The sequence below is a fragment of the Zalophus californianus genome, chromosome 1, assembly GCF_009762305.2.
Source record: "Zalophus californianus isolate mZalCal1 chromosome 1, mZalCal1.pri.v2, whole genome shotgun sequence".
Taxonomy (NCBI): Eukaryota; Metazoa; Chordata; class Mammalia; order Carnivora; family Otariidae; genus Zalophus; species Zalophus californianus.
Genome location: NC_045595.1, coordinates 161263435 through 161278737, shown reverse-complemented (window position 1 = coordinate 161278737; position 15303 = coordinate 161263435). Strand labels below are relative to the sequence as shown.

General features: G+C 38.0%; 1 protein-coding gene across 1 annotated transcript in view; it reads right to left on the bottom strand.

Moving 5' to 3' along the window:
* Window positions 1-15303, bottom strand: part of MORC1 (MORC family CW-type zinc finger 1) — a 171955-nt gene that overhangs the window by 118110 nt on the left and 38542 nt on the right. Inside the window, exon 9 of the mRNA XM_027581731.2 lies at window positions 11361-11486. Coding sequence (XP_027437532.2) covers window positions 11361-11486 — 126 coding nt within the window. The remainder of the gene's footprint in view (window positions 1-11360; window positions 11487-15303) is intronic.

The window sequence follows — 15303 nt, the reverse complement described above, 5'->3', positions numbered from 1 at the left end:
GACACATAAGATGCACAATTTGCAAAAGAGATACTTTTAAAGTATTATTAATCTATTTAGGTGGGTGGGATGTGAGGGGGTAGGACGCATCCCCCCAAAACTGAAAGACCATCCAACAAGCATAGTAGTGCAGAGCAGTCAACAACAACCCATAAACTTAGTGTCCCTGAATAACTTAGAAAGAACAATGCTGCTCCTACGAAAGCTCAGGATGACTCCAATTCCATGTCGTTTGGGCTCCTTTCAGTGTTATGGGTCTATGGCAAAACAGTTTTAATGAAGAATGAAGATCTTCGGACACTTTAGCTCTGTCTCCTTTAAAGAGCTTTCAGAAGTGACCATTTTACATCTGTCTTTAGACCTAATGTGCAGAGATAATAATGCCTGTATAAATCTGAGAGCTATCTCTCTACTAAAGCTGAAGAATTCAAAGCCAAAGAAAATCAGTACTAAAATCAAGTAACATGGCCATATATTGTCTGTATTATACAAACAATAATTAAGACTTCAAGAAATACAGACTTACAAAACCTTTAAGTTGAAAAAGACCTGAGAAATCACCTAGCTAAAATTCTTCCAAAAGTAATAATTTCTTCTATAATCTTGACTCTTCCAGGGCAAATCTGTCCTTATCTTGGGTGGGATTACCTTCCACTGTTTAAGAGCATGAATTTTATTAATCTCATGCCACATTCAATGGCCTTCTCTGAGTTGCTATACCTCATGCCATGTGTATCTGAAGAAACTAAACTTGGTGTCCCAGACACATTAGATTAGTCTTCTGGGTATTAAATCTTCTCCTAGCTAGACCAGACTGATTGGTGTTCCACCACAGGAAGTTACATGAGCAATCAAACCCCTCCGGGTATGTCTTGTTCCCAAACTCTGTCCAGTAGGGAAGTTTTGAATTTGATGGCAGAAAACCTACTCTTAGAGAAGCAAGTGCTAGGTACAACCCGCAGACAGAGCTGAGGAAAGCCTGGCTGTATCCAGAGCAACACTGGGCTGCTATTTCTTTTCTCCAGAACACTTCTCCTGGAAGCACTGAGTCAAAGGCGGCAGTGAGGCAGGTGTCATGGCTCTGTTCACTTGACTTCTCTGAATATCCTTATACTGAACACCAATGAAAAAAGGTAATCTGTGTCTTTTCCTTGCAAAAACAACCCAACGTGGTCATCATGCTGAGCTAGACTAGCTCTATCTTCAACTTCTATCCAAACATCCAAGTTCTGCGCTCTGGAGTTCCAGCTATCACATGATAAGGCTAACACATTTTCATTCAGGCCCTCTCTCCTCCATAAAATGACGGTCAATTCCATCAATGACCCCCTACCAAGAAGTACATTTCCTGTGAGCTAGTAAATCCATGTCCCTCCCAAAGCATCCCCAACTGAACATGGCCCTCCAGACACAGTGTAAGCAGGATATGGTTTATCAGTACTATCACCATCTTGTTCCGCTAAGTTCCATGAACATTTTTATCAACTCTGTCTCACTATCAGCTTATCCTAAGCGGGTGGTCAATTAAGACATCTATGCTTTTTATTTTTTCCCATGTAAATCACTTTTAAGTCCATGCTTATACGATAGATTTTTTAAACCTAAACTCAGGTCTGTACATTAGTTATACCACATTTATCTTCAACTCTTTCATATCTTGTTTCTGTTATGCCTAATGGAAGATATTCCTCTTAGTCCAGGGTCTACTATGAATTCAAACATGTTTGTTTTTTATCCAAGTTACTGACAAAAAATATTGAACAGAATATGATCAAGGAAGGAAACCAATGATATGACACCAAAAATTCCTATCTAGTCCTCTTCTGAACTTGTTAGAGATCCTGGGATAAAAGTAGCTAAAGCAACTGTAATTTTACCCACAAGAATAAAACCCAATATTCTTTTTTCTGTTTGCTATAAAAATACAGAAAATGACTAACCACAAAGTATAGCCATGTATTCTTATAAATAATACTTCAGTGTTCATTTCTAGAAGTTTATTAGAGCCTGGGTGACTAAAGTGGACAAAGTATTTAATCACTTTTTAATAGATCAAATAGGGTCATTTCCAGCTCTTAATCTGTTCTGATGCAACCATGCGAGCTATAATGCCTTTCAGGAAAGAAAGGAAAGGAAAAAGGGAAAAGGGAAAAGGAAAAAGGAAAGGAAAGGAAAGAAAGGGTTAACCCACTAGGGATGAGATAACATGGAGGAACTGTACAATTTCTTACACAAAAATTCTGCCTCCAGAGAACCTGTGAGGGACGTTATATGCAAGTAAATTCGGCAGAGAGAGAGGTAAGCCTAAAAGATAAAGCTATAAAGGATTAAATCTGTCCACACTGTAAATACCAAATATCAGATTTGACAGTTTATCAGAATCCCAAAGGAAATTTGGCAAAGGTGCAGGCCTCCTTAAATATCTCTTATGGGACAAAATAAGCATTTGTACTATCTCTACTTCCTTGTAACATATACCTGAGAATATCACTTTGAAAGGTGAATAACAAATATACTAGAGTGGGAAAGAGCTATCACTCAATACCAGTAATTCAGGTAGATGAAATTCAATTTACTATAATTCCCTGAGAAAACAGAGACAAATCCACATTTTCCTTTGGCTTAAACCATTTTTTACCCAAACCTAAGAGAGAAATAATTTAATTTGAAAAGATCAGCTATATCGATTGATCCAGGAGACCCTTGGTACTTCCCAGAAGAATAAGACTGAAGGAAAGAATGCACCACTTTGATATGAACTGGGAAACAAGTAGAAAATTTATGAAGAAAGTCTCGGGCATGATATTCTTCACTTTTCAACTATGATCTGCACTATAATTAGAAATCAAAAGTAAAGCAAGGAGACAGTCCAAGATGGTAGCGTAGGAAGACCCTGATCACCTCCTCCCATGGATACACTGAATCTATACCTACATATAAAGCAATTTCTCCTGAAGAAGAACTGACAGCTGACTGAAACAGCTTCTGCACAACAAATACTAGAGGGACCATAGACAAAGGTTAGAGAAAGAGAGACAGTAACAATGGGAATCCCACCCCCCATGTGGCAACCTGCCGCAGGGAGGGATATCACTGAGAGGCCAGCGCACAGACTCACTCACCCTGAGGCACAGTGAGAAAAGAACAGTTTAAAGGGCAACAAGACTAAGAGTGAAGGAAATCCGTTTGCAAACCTTAGATCATCTACCAAATGGGTGGAAACTCCTGGTACTTCTCCAAGGTCATAGATACCTGGATGAGAACCCCTACACCTGGAGAGCACAAATAGAGGCAGGGTTCGGGTACTCTAGCCAGCCTACTACGGTGTGTGTCCCAGGCCCCTGGCCCATACTAGCTTCAGCCATGGGCCCCAAGGCAGCCCCAACATGGTCTGGGACCTGCCCAGCCTGTGCCTGATCCAACCACCCTGCCAAGGCAGCCCTGGCATGGCACAACCCAGCCCACAGCCTTCCAGCTGGCCTTTCAAAGCCACACCTACACAAGGCCACTACTTCAAAACCTGGAGAGGTAGCTGTTCCATATAATTCGTAGAAATAAACACAGAAAGTCAAAGAAAATGAGGAGACAAAGGAGTACATTCCAAATGAAAGAACAAGATAAAACTCCAGGAAAAAAAACTAAAAAAACAGAGATAAGTAATTTATCTGATCAAGAATTCAAAGTAATGGTCATAAAGATGCTCACTGAACTCAAGAGAAACACAGTGGGAATTTCCACAAAGAGTTGGAAAAATATAAGAAATATAAGAAAAATAAGAACCAATCAGAGCTGAAGAATATAATAACCTCAATGAAAAAATACACTAAAGGGAAGTCAACAGCAGACTAAATGATACAGAAGAATGGATCAACAAACTGAAAGACAAGATAGTAGAAACCACCCAATCAGAACAGCAAAAAGAAAAAAGAATTTTTTAAAATGAGGATAATTTTAAAAACCTCTGGGACAATATAAAGTGTACTAACATTCACATTACAGGAGGCCCAGAAGGAAAAGAGAAAGGAGCAGAAAATTATTTGAAAAAATAATGGCTGAAAACTTCCATAACCTGCGGAAGAAAGCACCGAGAGTCCCATGCAAGATGAACCCAAAGCGATTCACAGCAAGACAGATAACTAAAATGGCAAAATTTAAAGACAAAGAGAGAATGGGGAAGAATGAAGGGGAGTAAGTCGGAGGGGGAGAGGAACCATGAGAGATGATGGACTCTGAAGGACAAACTGAGGGTTCTGGGGGGGGGGGAGTGGGGGGATGGGTTAGCCTGGTGATGGGTATTAAGGAGGGCATGTTCTGCGTGGAGCACTGGGTGTTATGCACAAACAATGAATCATGGAACACTATATCAAGAACTAATGATGTGATGTATGGTGATTAACATAACAATAAAAAATAAAAAAAAAGACAAAGAGAGAATATTAAAGGCCACAAAAGAAAAACAGTCACATACAAGGGACATGCCATAAGGCTATCAGCTGCTTTTTCAGGAGAAACTTCCCACGCCAGAAGAGAGTGGCAGGATATATCTGAAGTGCTAAAAGGAAAAAACCTACAACCAAGAACACTCTACCTGGCAAGGTTATAATTCATAATTGAAGGAGAGACAAAGTGTTTCTCAGGCAAGAAAATTAAAAGAGTTCATCATCACCACTAAACTGGCCTTACAAGAAATGTTAAAGGGTTTTCCTTAAGTGTAAAAAGAAGAGACCATAACTTGAAATAAGAAAATATATGTAAGAAAAAAATCTCATTGGTAAAGGCAAATATATAGTAAAGCCGTGGATTAGCCACTTTAAAAAAACAGTATGAAGGTTAAAAGACAAAAATAGTAAAATCAACTATAACTACAAGAAGTAGTTAAGGGGATACACAAAATAAAAGATATAAAATATGCTATCAAAAACAAAACATGGGAGGTGGGTAGAAATGTAGTGCTTATAGAATGCATTCAAATTGAAGTGCCCATCAGCTTGAAATAGCTACATATATAAGTCTATATATATATATATATATATATATATATATATATGGCTTATGGTAACCATAAAACCTGCAATAGAGACACAAAAAATAAAGATAAAGGAACCAAAACATAACACTAAAGAAAACCATCAAACCACAAGGGAAGAGAGCCAAGAGAAGGAGGAAAGAACAGAGAAGAATTACAAAAATAACCAGAAAACAACTAATAAAATGGCAATAAGTACATACCTATCAATAATTGCTTTAAATGTTAATGGACTAGGGCACCTGGGTGGCTCAGCTTTAAGCATCTGCCTTCAGCTCAGGTCATGATCCCAGGGTCCTGGGATCGAGCCCTGCATCGGGCTCCCTGCTCAGAGGGAAGCCTGCTTCTCCCTCTCCCACTCCCCCTGCTTGTGTCCCCTCTCTCGCTGTGTCTCTCTCTGTCAAATAAATAAAATCTTTAAATAAATAAATAAATAAATAAATAAATAAATAAATAAATGTTAATGGACTAAATGCTCCAATCAAAAGAGAGACTGTCTGAAAAGATTAAAAAAAAAAACCAAACAAAAACATCTAAATGCAGCATACAAGAGACTCACTTCAGACCAAAAGACAGATACAAACTGAAAGTGAAGGGATGGTAAAAGATATACCATGCAAATGGAAACAAAAAGAAAACGACTATAATACTCATGTCAGAAAAATAGACTTTTAAACAAAGGCTGTGACACAAGACAAGCAAGGGCATTACATAATAATAAAGGGGGTCAACCTAAGAAGAGGGTATAACATTCGTAAATATTTATGCACCCAACACAACTGCACCTAAATATATAAAAGCAAATATTAATAGAAATAAAGGGAGAAATTGACAACAATACAGTAGTAATAGAGGACTTTAATACCCCACTTACATCGATGGACAGATCATCATTCAGAAAATCAGTTAGTAAACATTGGTCTTAAATGACGTATTAGGCCAGATGGAAAGATACAGATACAAAGAACAGATACAAAGAACATCTCATCCCAAAGAGAAGAATACACATTCTTTTCAACTGCACATAGAACACTCTCCAGGACCGATCACATTTTAGACCACAAAACAAGTCTCAATAAATTCAAGAAGACTCAAATTATATCAAGCATCTTTTCTGGTCACAAGGGTATTAACCAGAAATTAATTACAAAAAGAAAACTGACAAAACACAAAAATATGGGTCAGTGAAGAAATCAGAGAGGAAGTTTTAAAATACCTTAGGACAAATAAAAATGAAAACTCAACTCGACAACATCTACGGAATGTACCATATGTAGCTGTAAGAGGGAAGTTCACTGATACAGCCCTACCTCAAGAAACAAAAAAATCCCAAATAATCCAACTATACACCTAACGTAACTAGAAAAAGAAGAAGAAACGAAACCCAAGTTAGGGTAAGGAAGGAAATAATGAAGATCAGGGTGGAAATAACTGAAACAGAGATTTAAAAAAACAACAGAAAAGATCAGTTAAACTAAAAAGTTGCTTTGAAAAGATAAACAAAATCAATAAACCTCTAGCCGGATGTCAAAAAGAGAGGAAAAGGGTGTGAAAGAGGACCCAAATAAATAAAATCAGAAATGAAAACGGAGAAGTTATCACTGACACCACAGAAATACAAAGGATCAGAAGAGACTACAACACAAAATGATACGCCAATAAATCGGAAAACCTAGTAAAAATAAATTCCTAGAAACCCACAAACTTCCAGACTGAATCATAAAGAACAGAAAATCTGAACAGATTACAAGTAATGAAATTAAATGAATAATTTTAAAACTCTAAAAAACAAAAGTCCAGGACCAGACAGCTTCACAGGTGACTTCTACCAAACACTTAGAGTTAGTACCTATCTTTCTCAAATTATTCCAAGAAATTGAAAAGGAAGGAATGCTTCCAAATTCATTTTGTGAGGCCAGTATTACTCTGATACCAAAACCAGACAAAAACACCACCAAAAAAGAAAATTGCAGGCCAGTATATCACTGTTGAACATAGATGCAAAAGTCCTCAACAAAATATCAGCAAACCAAATTCAAAAATACATCAAAGGATCATATACCATGATCAAGTGGGATATATGCCAGGGATGCAAGGATGGTTCAATATCCACAACTCAATCAATGTAATACACCATGTTAATAAAACAAAGGATAAAAATCAGATGATCACCTCAATAGGTACAGAAAAAAGCATCTAACAAAATTCAACATCTATTTACAATAAAAATTCTCAACAAAGTGGGAAGAAACACACCTCAACATAAAAATAGGACAAACCCACAGGCAACATCATAGTTAATGGTGAAAAGGTAACATCTTTCCCTGTAAGATTAGGAACAAGACAAAGATGCCCACTCTCACCATCACTTTTATTTAACATAGTACTCGAAGTCCTAGCCACAGCAATTAGGCAAGGAAAAGAAATAAAGACATCCATATTAGAGAGAAAAAAGTAAAACTGTCACTATTTACAGGTAACATGATACTACATATAAAAAAAATAAAGAGATCACCAAAAGACTATTAGAAGTAATATATGAATTTGGTCAAGCCTCAAGATACAAAATTAACATACAGAAATTGGTTGTGTTTTAAAGGGAAAAAGAGGGAAAGAGAGAGAGACAGAGAAACAAAGAAATAGACACTTAACCATAGAGAACTGATGGTTACCGGAGTAGGGGGGGAGTTGGGTTAAATATGTGATGGGGATTAAGGAGTGCACTTCTTGTGATGAGCACTGGGTGATGTATGGAAGTGTTGAATTGCTATATTGTACACCTGAAACTAATATAACAGTCTAAAATTAATTAATTAAACAAAGAAGTTGGCTGCATTCCTATATGCTAATAATGAGCTATCGGAAAGGGAAATTAAGCAAACAATTCCATTTACAACTGCATCAAAAAGAAAAAAATACCCAGAAATAAATTTAACCAGTAAGGCACTGATGAAAGAAACTGGAGAAGACAAAAATCAATGGAAAGATATTTCAATGTCATAGACTGGAAGAATTAATATTAAAATGTTCATACCACACAAAGCAATCTACACATTCAATGCAATCCTCATCAAAATAAAAATAGCAATGACATTTTTCATAAAACTAGAACAAAGAATCCTAAAATTTGAATGGAACCACCCCAAATAGCCAAAGCAATTTTGAGGGGAAAAAAACAAGCTGGAGGTCATGCTTCCAGATTTCAAATATACTGCAAAGCTATAATAATCAGAATAGGATGGTTCTGGTATGAAAACAGACACACAGATCAATGGAAAGGAATAGAGAGCCCAGAAATAAACTCATACATATGTGGTCAATTAATCTATGATAAAAGAGGCAAGAACATACAGCAGGGAAAATACAATCTCTTCAATGAATGGTGTTGGGAAAACTGGACAGCTACATGTGAAAGAATGAACTGGATCACCATCTTATACCATACACAAACATAAATGCAAAATGGATTAAAGACTTGACCCTAAAACCTGAAACCATGGAACTCCTAGAAGAAAACATAGATGGTAAGATCTTTGGCATCGGTATTAGCAATATTATTTTAGAACAGTCTCAACAAGCAAGGGCAACAAAAGCTAAAATTAATAAATGGGTTTATATCAAACCAAAAAGATTTGTATAGTTAAGGAAGCCATGAAGAAAATGAAAAGGCAACCTACTGAATGGGAAAAGATATTTGCAAATCAAACAATGAATAACAACTTAATATCCAAAATATGTACAGAACTTATACAACTTAGTATCAAAAAAACAAAACAAAACAAAACAATAACCTGATTTAAAAATGGGTGAAGCACTTTAATAGACAATTTTCCAAAGAAGACATACAGATGGCCAACAAGCACATGGAAAGATGTTCAATATCACTACTCACCAGTGAAATGAAAATAAAAAGCACAATGAGCTATCACCTCACACCTGTCAAACTGGCTACCATCAAAAAGACAAAAAATAATGAGTGTTGGCAAAGATGTGGAGAAAAAGAACCCTTGTACACTGTTGGTAGGAATGTAAAATGGTACAGCCACTGTGCAAAACAGTATGGAGGTTCCTCAAAAAATTTAAGAAAGAGGGGCGCCTGGGTGGCTGAGTCGTTAAGCGTCTGCCTTCGGCTCAGGTCATGATCCCAGGCTCCTGGGATCGAGCCCCGCATTGGGCTCCCTGCTCCACAGGAAGCCTGCTTCTCCCTCTCCCACTTGTGTTCCCTCTCACTGTCTCTCTCTGTCAAATAAATAAAATCTTAAAAAAAATTTTAAGAAAGAATACCATACAACTCAGCAATTCCACTTCTGGGTATTTATCTGAAGAAAACAAAAACACCATTTCAAAGAGATCTATGCACCCCTGTGTTCACTGTAGCATTATTTAGAACAGCCAAGATATGGAAGCAACCTGTGTCCATCAACAGATGAATGGATAAAAACGATGTGGGGGGTGTGTACGTGCAGATGTGTATGTACGCATATACCTAAACACACACACACACACACACACACACACACACACACACACACACACACACAAACAAATGCAATATTACTCAGCCATAAAAAAAGAATGAAATCTTGCCATTTGTAAAAACATGGATGGACCTACAGGGTATTATGCTAAGTAAAATAAGTCAGACAAAGAAAGACAAAAACCATGTAATTTCATTTATATGTGAAATCTAAAAAACAAATGAACAAACAAGAGTAAACAGAAACAGATACAATAAACAAAATGTTGATGACCAGAGAAGGGACAGGTTGGGGGCAGGCAAAACAGGTGACAGGGATTAAGAGGGACAAGCTTCCACTTATAAAATAAGTAAGTCATGAGCATGTAATGTATACAATAGGGAATACAGTCAAAATATTGTAATAACTTTGTATGGTGACAGATGATAACTAGACTTATTCAGGGCATATGATAAAGAGATCTATAACTTTAATATTAATATTGAGATGAGTGATTGCAATGACATTTTTCATAAATGGAAAGCTACTTTTTCATGAAAAAAAGACAACATAACAAATGTAGGTCTATTATAAAAAGTTAGTGTGGTATAGGGGAAGAAGAAGTGAATGTGAAATGGTAAAGAATCTGAAGCCAGAATATTTGAGCTCTTGTCCAGTTGTGACATTTCCTTATCTCTGAAATGGTGATAATTAAACATGATCCACAGAGTCACTGCAAAAGTCAAACACAACAATGCATGCAAAAGGCATATATAGACAGCATACAAGCATTAAGTGTTTCTCTCAGTAGATATTAAACTCCTCAAAACCAAAACTAATCTTATCTTTCTTATGCTTTAAACCTAGCACAATCTTAGGACTCACAGAAGACTTCGATAAATGTTTTGGTGGGTAAATGAATTATCATCCAGAAACAACACACACACACACAAACACACACACACACACACACACACACACACACACACACACACACACACACACACACTGGTCTGACTGCATGTATAGTTGGGCAAGATGAATTTTATAATATGCAAATGTCAGCTTAAAAAAAGTTTATGCTGGTACAAACTTCTGGTTTTAAAATAATTAAGTCATGGGTATGTAGTGTATAGCACAGTTAACAACACTGTATCACATACTTGAAACTTGCTATGAGAGTAGATCTTAAAAGTTCTCATCACAAGAGAAATTTATAACTATATGTGGTTATGTATGTTCACTAGACTTACTATGGTATAATAAAAAATTTCATGCTAAAATATAAGTGAACCAAATTTGTGTTTGTAAATATGTTCATTCTACACATAAAATAAACCTACACATATACGTATGATTTAATAGTTCAAATATCTTGTGTAAACAGAACACATAAGTGAATTGTGATTTTTGTTTGTTTGTTTCAGATTTTATTTATTTCAGGCCTCCTGCCGAGCAGGGAGCCTGATGCGGGGCTCGATCCCAGGACCCCAGGATCATGACCTGAGCTGAAGGCAGATGCTTAACGACTGAGCCATCCAGGTGCCCCCAGAATTGTGATTTGTTTAATGGAACTTATCGCAATCAAAGCACCTAAGATTCAGTGGAGTGAAAAATAAATTCTTCCTTGGAATGATTCTTTAATTTCAGAATGTTCATGGCAGTGTGTTGCTATTATGGCCAAATATTTGTTACACATGATTACTCTTCAGCAAACCTTTCAGAAGCAGTCTGAATTTTATTTACAATAGTAAAAACCTTACTATCAAATTGTAAAAAAACCTTACTATCAAATCATTTTGACAATTTGAGGGAGAGGGGCATATTGATTTTATAAATAAAAACTCTATGAAGTTAATTGAAAGAAGATGAGTTACCTGGGTTTGTAGAGGCAGTAACATAGGTGTTTTGTTTTAACTCTTTTGGCCTGAATGAATATTCTCATCCAAGGTTCAAAATACAGAACAGATGTGTAGGCTCTGAATGACCATCTCTCTGGAAAACTAGAATAGAAAATATCAAAGGGCACACTGTAGAGGATGCACCAGCAAATCTTGCAACACTCACATACCTCATTAAGCAGGCCTTTAAATACAAAGGGCTACATAAATCACCTACCCTTTGATTAGAACTGAATTTTTGTTGGCAACTGATGCTAAGTAGACTTACACCAGCAATAGAAAATCCACTTTCCATTAAAGCTATTGGATCTGAAGGACAAAACCAAGTCAAACAAATAAAACTATCCCCCTGCTCAAACATAACAACAACAACAAAAATCTAGACCCCCATGAATAAGAAACATTCCCATGAAATTACTGTAAACAGAGAAATACAATAAAAATGTTTCATTTGCATTAGAAATTATGAACAATAAATATAAAACTTCATTCTGTAAATGCAGTTAAGTATTAAGTATTTATGGCCAACTGAGGGGAGAAGTCTGACAACCTGGTAAGTGAGAGGATAAAGGAGAAAAATGAAGGACAGAAGGGCAATAAAGTGGGAGCAGGCACAACGTAAATAGCCTTATGAAGAAAACTACCCTTGTAAAACTGCACGTTGCTGGGAAGTCACAGTGTTGCCATATACTAACTCCAGGGACCTTCTATATTAGAGGCCATTTATGAACTGTAAATCCTCTCCAATTAGACGAGAAATAAAGATCAATAACAAGCCCAGCTACGCTGAGGAAATAGCATTCTTTACCTACTGGGCTCCAGAAAAGGCTTCTCTGAAGGTCAAATAGAAAGCAGGGAGCCCTATGCCCACCATGTTAACAGTCCTACCCCAGTCCAAAGGGAGACAAAGATGATGGAAAGGAAACAGAAAGCCTGTCTAAGGCGGGACAGCTCAACCGAGTCGCAGACCACTGCCAGTTACTTCATGAGAGAGGGCAGAGCTCCAAGGAATTTACCCAATTGAAGATAAAGCCTGTAAGAAATCCAAGGATTCTGGGCTCCTGGGTGGCTCAGTCATTAAGCGTCTGCCTTCAGCTCAGGTCATGATCCCAGGGTCCTGGGATCAAGCCCCACGCTGGGCTCCCTGCTCAGCGGGAAGCCTGCTTCTCCCTCTCCTACTCCCCCTGCTTGTGTTTCCTCTCTCACTGTGTCTCTCTCTGTCTCTGTCAAATAAATAAATAAAAATCTTAAAAAAAGAAAGAAAGAAATCCAAGATCTCCTGGTTGGCCATAAGTTCCTCCAGGATTTCTTTTAATTGTTTAAAAGAAATTCTTTTCAAGTAAGACTTAGTAGAATTTCCCAATAAAAGATATAGGAAAGTATCTGGTCCGTGGATATCATTCTGTAAATACTAATGCATCTTTAGCATGGCCAGAGAGGCCATCTGCATTACGGTGTAGCACCGTAATGCTGTGGGTGACTGTGAGCACACCAGAAGCTGCACAATCAAGTAAACCCCCACCTGTTCAAAGAAAAAGGAAAAAAAAAACAAAGCTACCTTGGGACACTATAAATATTCCAAGGACTTCAAATCCTTTCTGGATCTGTTGATTAAAAATTGCCCTTAGAGCCAGTAGCTTTCTTTGACTCTCCTAAAAGCTAACACGTTTTTGTCATTTGAAAGTAAAAGTCGAAAGTAACTCAGAGCCAAGTTTGAGAATTTGAGAAATAATGACGAGAGATCAAACTGGGTTAGAAGAGTTTGGATTTAAAAATATATATACGAAAACAAAATAAGAAAACTGGTACTTCTACCATTTGATAGCTCACGTCTTGTCCTCAGCCAATAAATATCTATAGGTAAACAGTCATAGAAGGTGTGTTGGTGATCTTCAACCTCCTCTACGCTAGGAAATTCACTGGAAGGGCTCACGGGACTTAGCACAGAGTTGTACTTATGGCTAAGTTTTATCACAGTGATGCAGTAAGGATATACAGTGGATCATAACAGGGAAGACAGGTGGGGCCTGGAGGAATCCGACTGCAGCTTTCTTGTGTGTATTCCCTCTCGTGGAGGGTCAGAGCACATTCTTCCCCCACCTATGGAAATGCAGCAACATGTGTGTGATGTTTCTGCCTAGGGAAAGCCCATTAGACACAGCACTGAAGGGTTTCACTGGGAGTTGGTCAGCTAGCATGTACCAAAATTCCGGCATAAACCATACTGTTTGCATAGTCTAGATATAGTGCGCCAGCCTTATTTGTTAGGGAAAGTTTGCTATCAGTGTGGGAGACTTGACCAGCCAAGGGCCAACCTTGAGAGCAGGACTTTCTGTGGACGAAAGCCTTCCATGTTAACCCTCTTATATACACGTGCCACTTTCGAACGTTCCTAGTTATTTGTAACAAACAGAATGGCAATACGTCTTATGTTATTGTGATGTCTGTGATGGAAAGAAGACAAAAGTGGCTAAATATAAAAGCTACATATGAAATAGGTAACCCAAATATAACTTCTGAACTTCTTCATGTGATGGATAAGGTCCTTCATGATCTGGCCACCACTTAAGTCCCCAGCCCCATCACTGGCCAGCCGTAGTTAGTGTGGGCATCGAGGACCATGCTCAGGTCTCCAGATATGGGTCATGCTTTCTTATATCCAGGCCTTAGCACATTCAATTCCTTGGCCATTTTTGGTTAGCTCCTTTTCCCCCTTCACAATGCAACTTGAGATCTCCTGTCCTCCTGAAGCCTTCCCTCACTCCCCAAGACTGGGTGAATCACGTGGCTCTGGTGCTCCCCTTCTTCTGTGGCTCCCCATCACAGCACTTGCCACCTAGTGATGTCTCTGTCTTTATTTATCTGTACCCCCTTCACGTTGTAAGCCCCATGAGGCTAGCATCCTCATCAATAAATATCTGTTGAATCAATGATAATTTTTCAGGACTTCCTTGGCTTAACTTAGAATGAACAACAGGGAGTTCCCTTTACAAGAAAGACTCTTTAATGACTGATCATCTTCCATGGTGATGCTTTCAATCTTTATAAATAAAGCCATTCATTTAGCAAACTGAAATACAAATGGACTAAGTTATCTTCAAAAGATCTAAGAAAAAAATACTGTTATTCCCCACCCACCAGGAACTACTCCACATATTTTTTTTCAAGAAGTGTTCTCTTGTTTACCACTAAATGTCTTTCTTTTCTGTCTTGGACTTTACAGAAGTGCCCATATCTCTATCTTTGCCTGTATCTCTCTCTCTCTCATTTTCTGTTTAACTGGCTATAATAAACTAAAGAAAGGAAAAGAGAGTCCCGCCCAACACACACACACACACACACACACACACACACACACACACACACTCACACACGCACGGCAGATCTGGGGAAAGAAGAGTGTTTTAAGCCAGAAACTGGTTTGAAAGTTTGTGGAATAGCCTATGCAGCTGTCTCCAGCTCAGCATCTGGGTATTCTTATAAAGGCTCTAATTCTGCCTCCCACTGTGGCTGTGGCCTCATGTGGCCTCTTTCTCCTCCCAATTATGCACATTGTTCTGCTGCTGTTTTAAGGGTTGCTCTATACACAGCATATCGTGGGTAGATCGGTGGGGTCACCAATCTGTTAAGGACAGGAGAGGGGCCCAAAAGAGAGGTCCTCTGGCCAGCATCCTATCTCGTTTATCTACCAATTCAGGTTCTCTGTGGCTGGAGTCTGAGAATGTAAATATTTTAAAGCTACCCAGGTGATTCCTTTAACTCTGAAAGTTTTGAGAACCACTGCTTGATAGACCTACCAGACAAGGAAGTATGTAAGAAAGGTTGCCTGAAAGAGAGAGGCGGGTGTTTGGATGCAGGACGCCCTTTACATTTATCCACAATGTGTACACAGAAAACGGACTCCCACTGAACCGCCCTT